We start from the raw sequence: 14,418 nt of genomic DNA, 5'->3' as shown, positions 1-14,418 counted from the left end.
TATGGTGGTATTTCTGTGTTTGTGTACATATCAACCCGTTTGTCACTAATGTGTCTTAAACACAGCTTCATCCAGTTGCAGAATATTTGAGACTGACGGATCAGCCTCAAATACATGTTTGTTTGGGGTTTTTTGCTGAGAAGAAACTGGACAAGCCGACAGGGAGAACAAATGTTTTTCACCAAGTCCGTACCTTTGGTAGGAAACTAGAATATCTGGGGGAAAAAATCCACACATGCAGGGAGAATATTCCAATTTATGCCAAAAGGCTCCCAATCTTGAATTTATACATGGAATATTCTTGCACTGGGATCCAAGCTGAGTTGTCAGTAATGCAGCATTGGAAGCTATTTCACTGCTTGTACGACTGCAGTATTATTGGAATTGGCATATTCGAAACTAAACTGAATAAATGAAGATAAACACTGTGCTAAATGAAGCCCAGTCAGACCAGGGTTGTTGGATGCAGAAAGTTTCATGTCCTCAAAGACGGAACATGATTTTTTTTTTTTTTTTGGGTTCGATATTACACAATACGTTATTCCAGGAGACATTGTGAAGAACATTAAAATTAGACCAGTTTTCTGAAAACAAACCAGCCTGGTCAGGTCTTAAAGACATTAGCTGTTAACTTTTATATTTCATACACGGAGAGAAAAACCTTGAAGTTGTTTGTTATGAGTTGCTCTGCTGTCGTTTGTTTTGGCTCCTCTAAGCTCATCACAGTTGGAAGAAACTGACTAAAACATTGTCATTTAGACCGTTCAAAAAAAAAAAACATCCACACATTTTCAACATGGCCTTTGCGCAAAGTACAGTGAAAATGCCAGTGCAGTTATTTTTATAGCATTGTTACTGTTCTGCTGTGTTGCAACCTCGTCAAAACAATTCCTCATTGTGTAAATTATACTTGGCAATAAACCTGATTCTGATTACAATTTTATTACCACCGTCACAGCATTAATATATTTCACCCATGTCACAAACAAACCTTTTTTTGGAGACAAATGTTTCATGCAGTCGCTGCAAAAAAAAATTATTCAAAAGGTTTTCCACTACATTCTGAAATACTCACAGGTTACAGCATTTAAAACACGGTGATCAGACTGAATGCGCAACCATTGAAAATGTCATATGCATCCATGGATTTTACGTTAATATTTTATCAGTATATTCTACACTGCAGTGTTACACTTTCAGATTTTTCTATGTACAGGCACTTTTTTTTAATAATCTATACATTACTGCACATAAAACGGCAAAAACTGTAAGAAGTACTGAAATTACATGAAAACCACAGACTGTGTCAATGCACACTATAGGACCACTATGTAAAAGTGATGCTGTACAGTACCTGAACATGCTCACCGGATAATCAGTAATCGGGGCCTTCCTGCAAAAACCAAGGCTCATGTTTCAGTATCGGCAACAAAATGATCCGAGAGTCAAACTCCGAGTTTCGCCTCAAGAGGAAACGAGGTGAATTCACTGCTCGCTGGCTGTTTGCACCTTTCTCCCCTTTCGAGCAGCAACTGTGGTGATAATTGAGTCATTACTTATCTTAAAGTCATCAGGATGGTGAACCCTATGCTGACAAAAGCTAACCTTCACTTTATTGTTCATTTCGAATGCCAACAATATCAGGTCGTCTCGGAGCGAACAAAGCTATCGAACGTCTCCTTTATAAGACCTGTATCAAACAAGGAAAGCACACAACAATATTAAGGCTTGGCGCTGATGCCGCTGGGCTGCTCATCCATTCAAAGCACAAAAAACAGCACTTTGCAGCTTTTTCAATAACACTGAAATATACAAAGCCAACAAAGAGAGGAAGAAGAAAAGCAACAGTACTTTAAGAGAACACTGAGGCATCCACAGAGGCTTTGAAATAAATTAAAAAGAAAAAAAATGAAATAAAAAAATAAATAATGACAGGATTTATCTTCAAAGCTCCTGACTAGCTGCACACATTGCCCTGCCAGAAGGAATCTTTCTTGTTTTCCAGTAGATTTTTTGTCATACATTTGATCACTTTGGCATGAAGAGCAAGAAAAACTGTATGAGCTTGACTTGGGGAGGCTCTCTGTCTTTAACGGCTGCAGTCGCTTCACTGAAAGTTCAAGTGCCAACGCACAAGGAAACCTTCACGCCTCCGCATGATATGACATCTTCCTGCGGTCAGTGGGTGTTGTCCATGGATTTAGTATGGGGGGATTTCACATCGTCCAGCTTTACCGCCGGCCGATGCTGACTGTTGTTCGTGCTGTTGGTGTGCTTCCTGAGCTGCACACAAGGGTCCCGGTCTGAGTTCACGTCACTGGGGGCAGCCATCTTTGTTCTGCACGAGTTGTTCGCCTTGATGGAGGCGTGCGTGTACGACGTATCGCTACGGTGGCTGCGGGTCATGGTGACTCTGAAGGTGTGTATGTGCTGCAGTTCCATCTTGTCCTCCTCGGACACTTTGATGAAGGGACACCAAGAAAATGCGTGACGGAAACCAGCACGGAACCTTCAGGGAGAGAGAGATTGTTTAAAAAACAAGATGTAGATGTTCTGACTTTAGGTGGTTCAGAGGCAGAAGCAGGGACATCATAGTGTGTGTGTGCACATGAGTAAGTGTACATTACCTCTGGTTGAGGCAGCAATAAATTATAGGATTGTACATGGTCGAGCTCATCGCAAACCAGAATATAGCGAGATATACCTGCGGCAAGAAAGAACGTGTAATAAGGAGAGGCGAAAAGAACAAATCAAACACACTCGCATTATGAGTCATGTTTTTCAGTACTTGTACTCTTTAAGAAGCATTTCTCAAGGATAGTTCAGGACAAATAACGCCGTGATGTAATCCACTTTGCTGTCTTAACACCATGGAGACATTACCGAGTAAATCCACAACTTGCAGTATTAACCACACACTGATCTGCATTTCTGTAGCCAATAGATAATTTTCTTAACAGATAATCCCTGGTGTTTACCCATATTTGTTTTCAAAACACACTGCTACGATGTTGTCTGAGAAAAGATAAATTCTGATGTGTTATGCAAGAGACTGAATCAAATCAAATGTGACTAATACTCTGGGAAGTGTGAAAAAAAAAGTCCTTTGTACCTTTTAATTTTTTCTGGATAATAATTTTTTGTGTGACTGAGTATGATTCAAGCAATGCAACAGTACCTATAACTCATGACTGTATTGCTCTACCTTTTGTTAATCTCTGGTAAGAAATGAACACTAAGTTGAACTTTGACTATTGAAACTCAGCTGCCCACCTGTTGAATGTAATGTTTTTTATAAATGTCTCTGTTAAATGATCCCAGTATGAAGTAGACATGATAGGGCAGCCAACAGAGAGCAAAGGTCATCACCACAACCACCATCATCTTCACCACCTGAAGGACATAAAACACAAAAGTCAGACAGGACAAGCTCGAAATCTCCTCTGAGCGTTAAGGCGAATCAAATGTCTGTTCTTCTGTACAGATGCGGACATTTACAATAGGGTCTGACCTTTCTCTTGGCTGTGATCTGGCTGTGGTAGTGGTCTGACGCCTCTCCGGGGATGTGCCCACCCCACAGAGATTGCCCTACTAAGCTGTAGGTCACCAGCATCACCAGCAGAGGGAGCAGGTAGATCAGCAATATGACTGTATACTGGTAACTGCACAGAAGTAAAGAAGAGTCAAATTATGTCATTTATCATCACTAATGTATGTTAGCATGTTTTTTTTCCATCTGCCCGCACTCACATTTGATGAAAACAAATGCTTTAGACTGTCGGAAGTGTGTTATTGTGGTTTATTTAACATATGCAAGTCTTTTTTTTTTTTTTTCAATCTTCAGAGTAGAAATGGCTTCAATGATGGTTTCCAGATTAACAACAAACGCTTATCAACTTTCTGTACGGACTGGGAAGTTTGTACAGAAGGTGTATTTGCATGCATTGTACAGAGCATTGCTATTTTTCATCATGCCAATATGTGCATAAAAATCTGTATATGTGCAGCTCTAATGGTAGGCACATCTGTGTGAAATCTAAATGCTGCTCTTTCTCTCACCTGAGTTGATGGGTGCCTCCGTAATCATCGGGCCAGTCGACCATGCACACAGTTCTGGGGTAGTAAAACCTTGTCACGCTGTAGTAACACTGGGGAAAGGCCAACAACACCGCGACCATCCATATGAGTGCGATCACGACCTTCGTAGAAGTGGAGGAGAGGCGAGGCTTCAGAGGGTGGATGATGGCCATGTACCTGCACGAAACGGGAGGTGAGAGTTTGTCATTAGTGAACTTATTCACAGATGCCTGACTCCTTTGGCCAGTCACATTGCATACAGCATGGCATAGAGGCCACTTTTTTTTTTGCAGCAGCAGCAGCAGCTGGTTCAAAGTTTCCATTTTATGACAAAAATACTTTCCATTTTCTATTGGCTGCAAAGAAGTAGAAAAAAATAACTGAAAAAGCTGGGTGGGTGTCACTGGCCAACATTTACCTGACGATTTTCTATGAATAATTTAAAATAAATTTACTATTTAAAAAAAGAAAAGAAAAAATAAATGACTAATTTATTTATTCCTCTTATATTTTTTTCTTCCAAAAATATGTACTGAGGCTCAAAATGAAATGAGGTTCATTCACCTTTATATCAATTGCTCTTGAGGTGACACATGCAGACATGCCTATTTCTGCTCTGTGTAAAATCAAAACAACTACAGCAAATCTTCAACCTGGCAGCGACCAGCTTGATGCAAAACCTCAACTCAACAGGAAGAAGAAATACATACTTATCTGTCTGCCCACCACTCCCTGTGTCCTGGACACATACCAAAGAAATATTTATATGGGGTTGGGTTTATTTTTATTTTTCTGAATGGTCCAGAAGCAAATAAATACACAACCACTGAGGCCAAGTGATTGCAGACAATCAGGTTTAATTTGAAATACATATCAGATAAATCTTTTAGTGCAAATTCATTGCATCCTGAGGTTGAGTAATGAAATAGCAAGAGAGAGAGAGAGAGAGAGAGAGAGAGAGAGAGAGAGAGAGAGAGAGAGAGAGAGAGAGAGAGAGAGAGAGAGAGAGAGAGAGAGAGAGAGAGAGAGAGAGATACAGAGAGATATTGAAGGCGAGGCCTTTTGTCATGTAATTGCATTGCAGGTAATTAAAAGTATTGACTCTCACTGATGTATTTCTTTTCTCCAACAATGTAAGATGTCCACGAACCATTTGAATAGGTTGATTGACAAAAGTGAAAACATTCATCTTCGCTGAAGCCCGGTGGCCATGGCAACCCATCTCAACACGATTGCAATGTACAATCTTTTGGATTACTCATTGGTGTCCCTACTCTGGTCAAATTATTCAACAATGGCTCTGAATCAGTTGGTTGAATTATTCAGAACTGGCAGTCTGAATGTTTAATGGATAATAAAGTCATTGCATGATAATCAAATCCCAAACTCTTTTTTTTTTTTTTTAAATAATAATTTGTTATTACCTTTGGAGTGATTGTGAAAATGGTGTTGTCTTTCGAAAATTATTTCACATCACCATTACAATTCACATTTCAATTCAGACGTGTGTAATACATTAGAAATGACATGCAAAAACATTGTCAAGGCAGAGAATAACACACCAAATGTCCTGTTCGCCACATTATCAACATACGTGGACTGACACAAAGGATGTTGAGTGATGCCAGCTGCTGAGAGGCTGACACTGAGCCTCCCAATGGGTGGAGGAGCAGAAGCTCAGGTGGCCAGCCTCTTCTCTGAGGAGGAATGCCGAAAACATATTTGAGAGCAGTAACACAAACGAAGAGGAGGGTAATGACTGATGAACTGAGAGAGGAAAACCACCAAAGCCACACCAGTCACCTTCACCCATATATACCAACGATGACGGAGCGGCCATGCAGGGTGCTCAAACCGCCGGTGGGAGTTTTTTGGGGCCTACCCAAAGTCCAAAGCTCACGTGACAAGGTAAAGATTTGGGATGGAATCAAAAGTGTGCTCAATCTGAGTCCCTGAACTGACTCTCAAAACACCGCTGTGCTCATGAGTCTCACACTCTCCTTGGATCGGAACTCGACAACAAAGCTCAATGTAAAAAAAAACATGACTGACCCCAGGCACGTAAAAATGAAAATGATGAATACTAGTCCTAAAAGAAAACCTCAACTGAATGCATTAATGTTTACGTTGACTTTCCTATCAATACCCACTTATTATTATTGTTCTTATTCCAAACACCTTCTGTGAGCAGCATGTGTTTTCAATGTGACAATCACACTTCACATCAGACCAGTTGAGTAAATTTGCAGGGTTGATGCAGCCATGTTAAAGACCTCTTATGTATATATTGATTATAACGTAGAGAGAGGTCACTCTACTTGAATCTTTATTGCTCTCTGCAGCCACTGATTATTGGAGAAATTACCTGAATCCAGTCACGCAAAGCAATAACTCCTCGTACTGAAAACTAATGAATCATCACATTCCTCGAACATTTCCCACCTGCTCTGATCTCAAGTATACAACAGGAGCCACTGAGTGTGTAGCAGGGAACAGGTACTACATAAGACATGTAATGTAATGTAACACAAATGCACAACAGTTAATGTCTTCAGCCACTCTCTGATGAAACTTCGGTGAGTTTCCTTCATGTTTAAAGTCAGTGAAGCTCAGAGCTCAACTGCACTGAAGTGATCATTTTACAGAGGATCTAGATCTGGGCTCCGGAATGGCCTCTCCGAAAATAACCCCCCCAAAAAATCTATATTCATGTCTTAACTAGCTATGTTTATGTTACAGATGAAATATGTCTTAGTGTGATAAAGTTCCCTTATAAATGTCAAGGGCGTTGCAGTGGAAGTGGAACTGTGCGAACTGTCACAAGTGCATTGGGGCACCTGAGTTATCAAAAGGCCACTGACACACAAGAGTAATGTTCAGGTTGTGTTGACATTTTGTAGGCAAATGGTTTCTTCCATTCTCATTTTAAGTACGTAATTATTTTGATTGTTGGCACCACACACGAGCGGCACTTACAGTGCTTATCGTATGATTGCTTTGCGGCTGGATATTGCATGTGATTGTACACATGTGGCTACAAACATCCACCTCAGGATGTACTGATTCATGTACTGAGCCACGATTTATCCTAATAACAGACTGACCATTCATGCTCCAGCTGGCATTAATGGCATCTGGGTCTCTGCTTCCTGTTGACCCATATCTCCTTGGTGCAGCATTTTCATCTGTATCGAGTGAACAGTTTCTCCTAATGGTGATATCACACGGTGCCGTTAATGTACTGTAACTAAACAAATGTGAGAAGATGCGGTTTCATTTCAAACGATGAAACCCCCATGAGCAAAAAAACAGATCTTGAGGTAATCAGCATTCTTGCGGATCATTTGGTGCATAATGATATTGTAGTGGGGTGGTTAAAATGAACAGGATCGCTTGCAGAAATGCTTTGTTAGTTCGTTTGTTGGCCACGTTCACATGCCAGGTGAATTAAACACAACAAATAATCTAATGCGACTGGAGTAGCTGATTTCTGTGCTTGTGCAACTTGATCTCTGTGTCGTTCAGCTGGCTGTGCAGTGCAACATCGCACACACACACACACACACACACACACACACACACACACACACACACACACACACACACACACACACACACACACACACACACACACACACCCCTTTTTACATTTTACATAATGCCTCCACTTAATGGAGTGCTGCAGCAGATGATCAGGCACCCTCTTAGTGTCCCATCACTGGAACAAAACAGCCCCTCATGTACTAAATTGTTCATTTTGTTCTCAAGAGCTCATCAGCTCCTAACCACATTCATAGACACTGAAGGACTTATCGTTGCGAATTCACCATTTCTTACCTGTCGACAGCGATGGCGGCCATGGAGTATATTGAGGAAAACATGGCTGTGATGGGGAAGAAGTTTTGAAACCTGCAGTAACCCAGTCCGAAGTACCAGTCGTTATGAAGCGCATAGACAAAGTTGAAAAGAGTGTTGAAGGTCGCCATTGAAACGTCGGAGAAGGCCAGGTTGACGATGAAGTAATTGGTGACAGTCCTCATGCGCCTGTGAGCCAGGATGATCCAGATCACTGTGACATTCCCAGTGATGGACACCAGGATGATGAGGGAGTAGGCTATGGCCCAGAGAGCCACCTGAGAGGGGACATGAGAGCTCAGTACATTGTTTGAACCACACGGTCGAATTGGTTCAATAAGAAATGGAGGTTAAGTGGGAAAAGAAAAAAAATTATATCAAACACAAAAAAATGCAGTTTCTGGGACATGTTGGTTAACCAAATTTGTCTTCAAATAATGTTTTTTTTGTTTTGTTTTTTAGTTACATTCTAGTAGTATGCAAGCATGGTAGTTGTGCTTACAGCAAAGTACTTATTGGATTTTCCACACCACCTTCCTCAAACAATCCAACAACCTGCATCAACAGTGATTTGGTGAATCTAAGTTGGCGGCAGGTGAGACTGAGTGTGGATGTTTATTAACTCTCTTACTAGTGACCAGTTCAGGGTCTAACGTGTTTATCTCAATGACAAATGGGGATTTGCTCCAAATTTCTGAGATAATTTTGTATTCAAGTTATGGCATTTAGTTCGAAATGTACTTGAATAATGGCTGTTCTTGAATCAGTTACAATCAATTTAAAATGTTTTAAATCAACCGAAGAAGAAGAAAAAAATCGCTTGTTTTTTTTAATATAATATTGCGCTTATTCATTCCTTTTCACACTTTCATAAGAGGAATTTCCTTTACATGCTGATAGACACGCAGAATAGAAATAGTTCCCTCAGGTAAAGACTGATTCTCATTGCAACTGTAGTTTCATTTCACTTCTTGTGATTTCCTCCCACCTGCCAGTTGGGCTGCTGGAATTGATTTCCCGATGTCTCGTTCCCGTCCTCCAGCCAGTCCGTGGTCATCGATAAGGGGAAAGAGGTGGCCTCCGCGTCTCGTTCAACGTGTTGAATACGACTTTCGGCGTCCATGTTTACGCTCAGTTTACCTGATGACACAAAGTCTCAGTGTACCGGAATGTGACTCGTGCGTAAAGCTGCATTCAGAATGTATGGCAATTTTCTACAGGCGTCATTTTTTGGTGTAGAGCAAAACAATTTTTTTCCCTTCAGTTATTTGCTTCAGTTAACATCGACTTTGGTTTTCCTTTGGCATCTGCCATTAAAAGTAAATATATATTTTTTTTTTAACTCTCCATTGTGTTTTTCTTGATTATTAAAGATGGTCTAAGCGTCATTCTTTTTACCTATTTGATTCCAGCATTGCTGCTCGATCTGCTTTGTTTTCTGTTTTCCGTTTTTCAATCTGAAACTTGTTGACACGAGCAATGCAGTTCAGGTTTGTCACAATCGTTCTGAGAATGCATTTTCCAGAAAGACGCGCCTGAGTAAGCGCTGCAGCCGCGCACCAAATCACTATCGTAATCTTGCACCTGAACATGATGTTATGCCCATTTGATAAAGCAGCACTTTATTTTTTTTTTAAAGCTATTGCTTTATATAAAGTACGCTTTTAAATAAACAATATTACATTTTCAAGTCAACATGCATCTTGGATATTAGTCCCAAAAAAAGGGTTTGGGGCTACACTGAGACGCGCGAGTAATAAATTGATGCACTGGACTTTACATACTCACTTCAAGAACTAAACATACGACAGACTGTAACTTCATTATTTATCTTACCTCTGCTCATGCAAAGTATTCAGTTTTAACATTTCTCAGTCCAATCCATGCCTTATAAGATCCAAAAAAATTGCGACTTCTCCTGCGTAATGGACTAAGAGCTCGATCCAATAAACCATTTCTCCGCGCGCTCTCCTGTCTCCTGGCTTCTGACGTCCACGCGTGCAAGCGCGCGCGCGCACACACACACACACACACACACACACACACACACACACACACACACACACACACACACACACACACACACACACACCGCCCTTCTCTGCTGGAATGAGTAACTCGCAAATGTATCTCGCGCCTGAGAGTGAGGAGCGCGTCCGTGCACGTGGAGCAACACCAATTACGCGCAGAGATTTAAAAAAATAAATAAAATGAGGGCGGAAGAAGGGTACGATTCAAAGAGAGTAGGAATAACTGGATTACTGCCTTTTTGTATCAGACCTATACACTGTTAAAAAATTATTTTTTTTTAAACGGTTAATATGTTTAGAGGAATGAGAAGCAGATATGCAAATTCAAGAAAGTAATGAGCAATAGCACGGTGAAAATAGCCTAGAATTTTCGGGTAAAATGAAAGATTTATAATAAAACAAACAAACAAACAAATAAAAACTACCTCAAGGCATCTGCAAATTGTAGTCATACCTGTAGCTTCATTAAACATAATTCTACAGCCTCTGATCAATCCAAAACATGTTTGAGGTGGTGTCCAGTGAAATTGCTTTTCCATTATTTATGACCAATTTTCTTCCATGTTGCATTGAGGCTGTAGATACACCTTATAATTTGATATGTGATATTTGTGTGTCTTCAGATGCTCTGGAAACAGGCGGAGTGTGTTGGAATTTCAACTATTTCTACACTTAGATTAATAGGAATAATAGAAATGCAGGTGTGTGTCACATCTGCTTTGTACCCCTTCCTCGTCTTCCAGTCTTGTTTTCCTCTTTTCTTTGGTTTTCTCTCACTCTGTATGAGTGTTCTGGATCACCTCAAGTGGAAACAGGTGCATCAGCGCTGGAGCAGAACCTTGTCACCTGTCAGCCAGCCTTATAGTCAAGTCCCCCAACAAACTCCCCACCTGACCTCTACCACCCTGCTTCGTTGTAAAACTATTCAGTGACGTGACCTGATTTCAACTGCAAAGGTGCAAAGTTTCATCTTTTGTTTTTCAGTGTCGTGACCCTGCGGTTTTCTGGCATTTGGCCATGTGTTTCTCTTTCATCGAGATCAACTCACTACCTTTTTTTTCACGTTATAATAGACCTTAAACACATCTCCCAACATGTACCCACATGCTGGTTGACACTCTTGCTTCATATCTCCTCTTGTGAGTGTGTGGATTTTCTCTGCAGGTATTTTAACTTAATTATAACTTGTGTCCACAGTCCCAAAAAAAACCCCAAAAAACTGAGGTTAATTGGTGACCTTAAAGTGTATAAACATGTGTGGTTGTCTGACTCTCTCTGTTTGCCCCGGGATGTTGTTGAGCCCTCTGGGTGTTTGTGGTTTTGCTTCCAGTGCCACAAATCATAATTAGATGTATCGCTTTGATACTGCAGTGTGGCAAAATAAGTTTGTGGTAAACTCTCAAAGTCTCATTTCCTTCCTTGTCTTTTCCTTGTCTGTTTAAGGTCGAACAAGATCTTCCTGTTTGTGTGTTTCTTTTTTTCTTTTTTCTTTCAGTGTTTTCTGCATTTTCTGTGTGGCGCATGCAGATCTAAACTAAGCGAGGGTGCTCTTAGTATCGTTATTCCTCTTTTAAATACATCCATAAAGGTTTAGCATGCTGTTTGCAGTGTGTTTTCACAGAAAAATATTTTAATTGCTCCACCTTTTCCAGCCATTTTGTACATCTGAAGTATTAAAATGTGCATCTCTGCTATTGCACATATTTTTGTCACAGCTGTGAGCCTTGCTGTGTATTAAAAGAGTGAGTCATAGCAGGCGATGTACTTGTTACTCATTTGAACTATAAAATGCCACAAAGGACACACAATGTGACATTTCTGTATTTTTTTTCTTTCTCAAAACATTTTGGTACTTTCTATAGAATGTTTAGTTCCTTTTTTCCACTGTTCTTTTTTGTGTGTGCTTTTCATTCCAAGCATTTTCAACTAATTTCAATTTGATTGTCCTTCATAACGTATTTCCTGCTTGCTTTCTGGTCACACAAGAGAAATGTACTACGTGTCCACATGTGTTTGCTCAGAAAAAAAAAATCAAAGAAAAAAAAAAAGGTGAGTGGCAGAGCCTGCTGACTACAGCCGAACACTTTCTGTTCTTTTTTTTTTTTTTGAGTGTATGTGTATACAGTATGTGCTGCATGTGTGTGTTTTCACATGACCACACATTCCTATCAGCCAATGGGACAGACAGAAGAGTGCACACAGTTGTGTAGAAGTAATGAAATGGTGCTGTCTTGTGAATAACTCTGACCTCGAGGCTCAACTGTGTCTATCAAAGTCTAAATTTTATATAAAAACAATGAGTAGACCACAACCTGGCTACCCTTAAGAAAGAAAGATGTATTTGTTTTTTTCACCTTAAATCTTCTACTCAATGTTGTACTGAAACTCAGGTCAAAGACTTCCACCGACCAGAATAATCAAACATTGGTGTCTCCAATTGTCTCCAGACAAAACACATCTATTGCCTTCATGTTTTTATATATTCAAGATATAAACAGCAAATATTTTTAATCAGGACTGAAATAGAAGTATTTTGCTTAGCAACAGTACTCGGCCCAAGAGCTTCTGAAGAAAATATGAAAAACTGGAAAAAAAAAAAAAAAGAAAAACATTTACCAACAAGGTAACACCAAATTGCTCATTCTTGACTAATGCATTGTATAAGAGTCCACCAAACACATTTCAAACACTGTCGGCCATGGTCAGTGGATTGTTCTGGCTGTTCAAAGCTCAATGTTCCCTTTCATCTTCTATTCTGGAGCTGCAGGTAAAGCTTGGAGGGGTTGCAACCCACCACAGAGCAAACAGAGTGACAGATCATCTCTTACACTCACATGAACACCTGCAGGCAAACTGGAACCACTAATTGACCTCAACACACACACACACACACACACACACACACACACACACACACACACACACACACACACACACACACACACACACACACACACACACACACACACACACACACACACACACACACACACACACACTCTCTCTCTCTCCTACCATGGTACATTTTTGCAATGATGTTATTGCCAGAACTATGTATACGAAAGCTTTTGCATATTTACATTGAATAGCTTTTATAAGCAGTCGACAAACAGCAGATGGGGAGCTGAATTGACAGCGGGGCTATTTGGCATGCGTATGGCTATGTCACGTATGTTGTGTTTTTATTGTGATTATGATTTCAGTTCAAAGCATATACACATCCCAGTTGTGCACAGCATTGCACTGCAAAACTTGCCTCGGTGTGTTTCTCTGCTAAATCCCACCACTAGGAGGCAAGGTTACATGTTTTGTATCACTGTGTAATACAGTGTGTATACCCCAGTATACACATCACAAGTGATACAAAACAAAACTAAGATATCAAAAACATTTTAAAAATCACATTTGAGAAAGCTCTGACAAAGATTTTTCGCCCTCATAAGTTTTTAAAATAGCCGATAAACACCATTTATTAGAAACAGTGGTATGCAAGTTTACTCTATTTGGTGAAAGTCCATCAATAGTATTTTGTCATAGTCACATATTTCTGCTTTTCTGCTGCATGATCTTTGCCACCTTCACAGCCTGATTGTGGGTCTCTGGACAAAGCATGTTTCCTAAGCTTATGCACCAAGATTGACATTATTCTACTTTCTCTGGCCAGATGCTTGAATTTCAAAGTTCATCTATTCTCTTGAGAAAGAGGGATACACCGACACCCAGATGGCCTTTTATCTTTCAGGGAAAGACAGTCTGGCTCATAGATAGTGCTGAGTGCTGCATCGGGGGGGGGGGGGGGGGGGGGGGGGGGGGGGGGGGGGGGGTTCGATGTGGATGTGTGCAACGCTGCCTGAAAAACAAGTGGTTATACCCCATATATCCGCATCACCCTGGACTATACCACTGGGTGACTGAGAGATGAAGTCCTCCAGACCCTTTTTATGAAGAGGATTAATTCACTTCAACAACAGAGAGCAAGCCGAATAAACAAACAAACAGACAGACAGACAATAAATACATAGATAGATAAATAAATGCACTAACATTTAAAAGTGGACAGGTTCTATGAATGAATGGTTCCATCCCGATGCAGGGATCATGTCCTGTAAGGTACGTCATTTAAAAAGAAAAAGAAAAAGAAAACACCTACTATATTTGGGCACCTGCTGAATGTATTTCATTTACAAATGAATTAAAGTTAAATCCCAGCCCAGTGAGTAAATAAAGGAGTAAAACACTAGTTTTCCCTTACTATAACATAATTGTATATAATAATATACAAAATATATTTTTAATCGAATAGATTGTGACAGGTTACATTGAAAACGCCTTGGCCGAGTAAATAATGTCAGCTCAGGACCCTCCGCGCGCTCCATCTATCGCGTCCCCGCGTGATCGCAGGTGTGGTGACGACTTCAACGCGGAAGTGTGTTGTCAACAGCTGAGGGAGCCTGCT

General features: G+C 40.4%; 1 protein-coding gene across 1 annotated transcript; it reads right to left on the bottom strand.

The window, feature by feature from the left end:
• Positions 1–2,178: 2,178 nt before the first annotated feature.
• tacr2 (tachykinin receptor 2) lies at positions 2,179–9,055 on the bottom strand (the record flags this gene model as incomplete). Its single annotated transcript, XM_080520814.1, has 7 exons — positions 2,179–2,509; positions 2,628–2,704; positions 3,274–3,393; positions 3,512–3,662; positions 4,060–4,254; positions 7,915–8,210; positions 8,921–9,055. The coding sequence occupies 7 exons, from the start codon at positions 9,053–9,055 to the stop codon at positions 2,179–2,181; spliced, it is 1,305 nt and encodes a 434-aa protein (XP_080376940.1).
• Positions 9,056–14,418: the final 5,363 nt, after the last annotated feature.

Source organism: Blennius ocellaris (assembly GCF_963422515.1).
Source record: "Blennius ocellaris genome assembly, chromosome: 1".
In the NCBI taxonomy this organism is placed as follows: Eukaryota; Metazoa; Chordata; class Actinopteri; order Blenniiformes; family Blenniidae; genus Blennius; species Blennius ocellaris.
The sequence above is the reverse complement of the archived record's forward strand: the minus strand, read 5'-3'. Positions and strand labels throughout refer to the sequence as shown.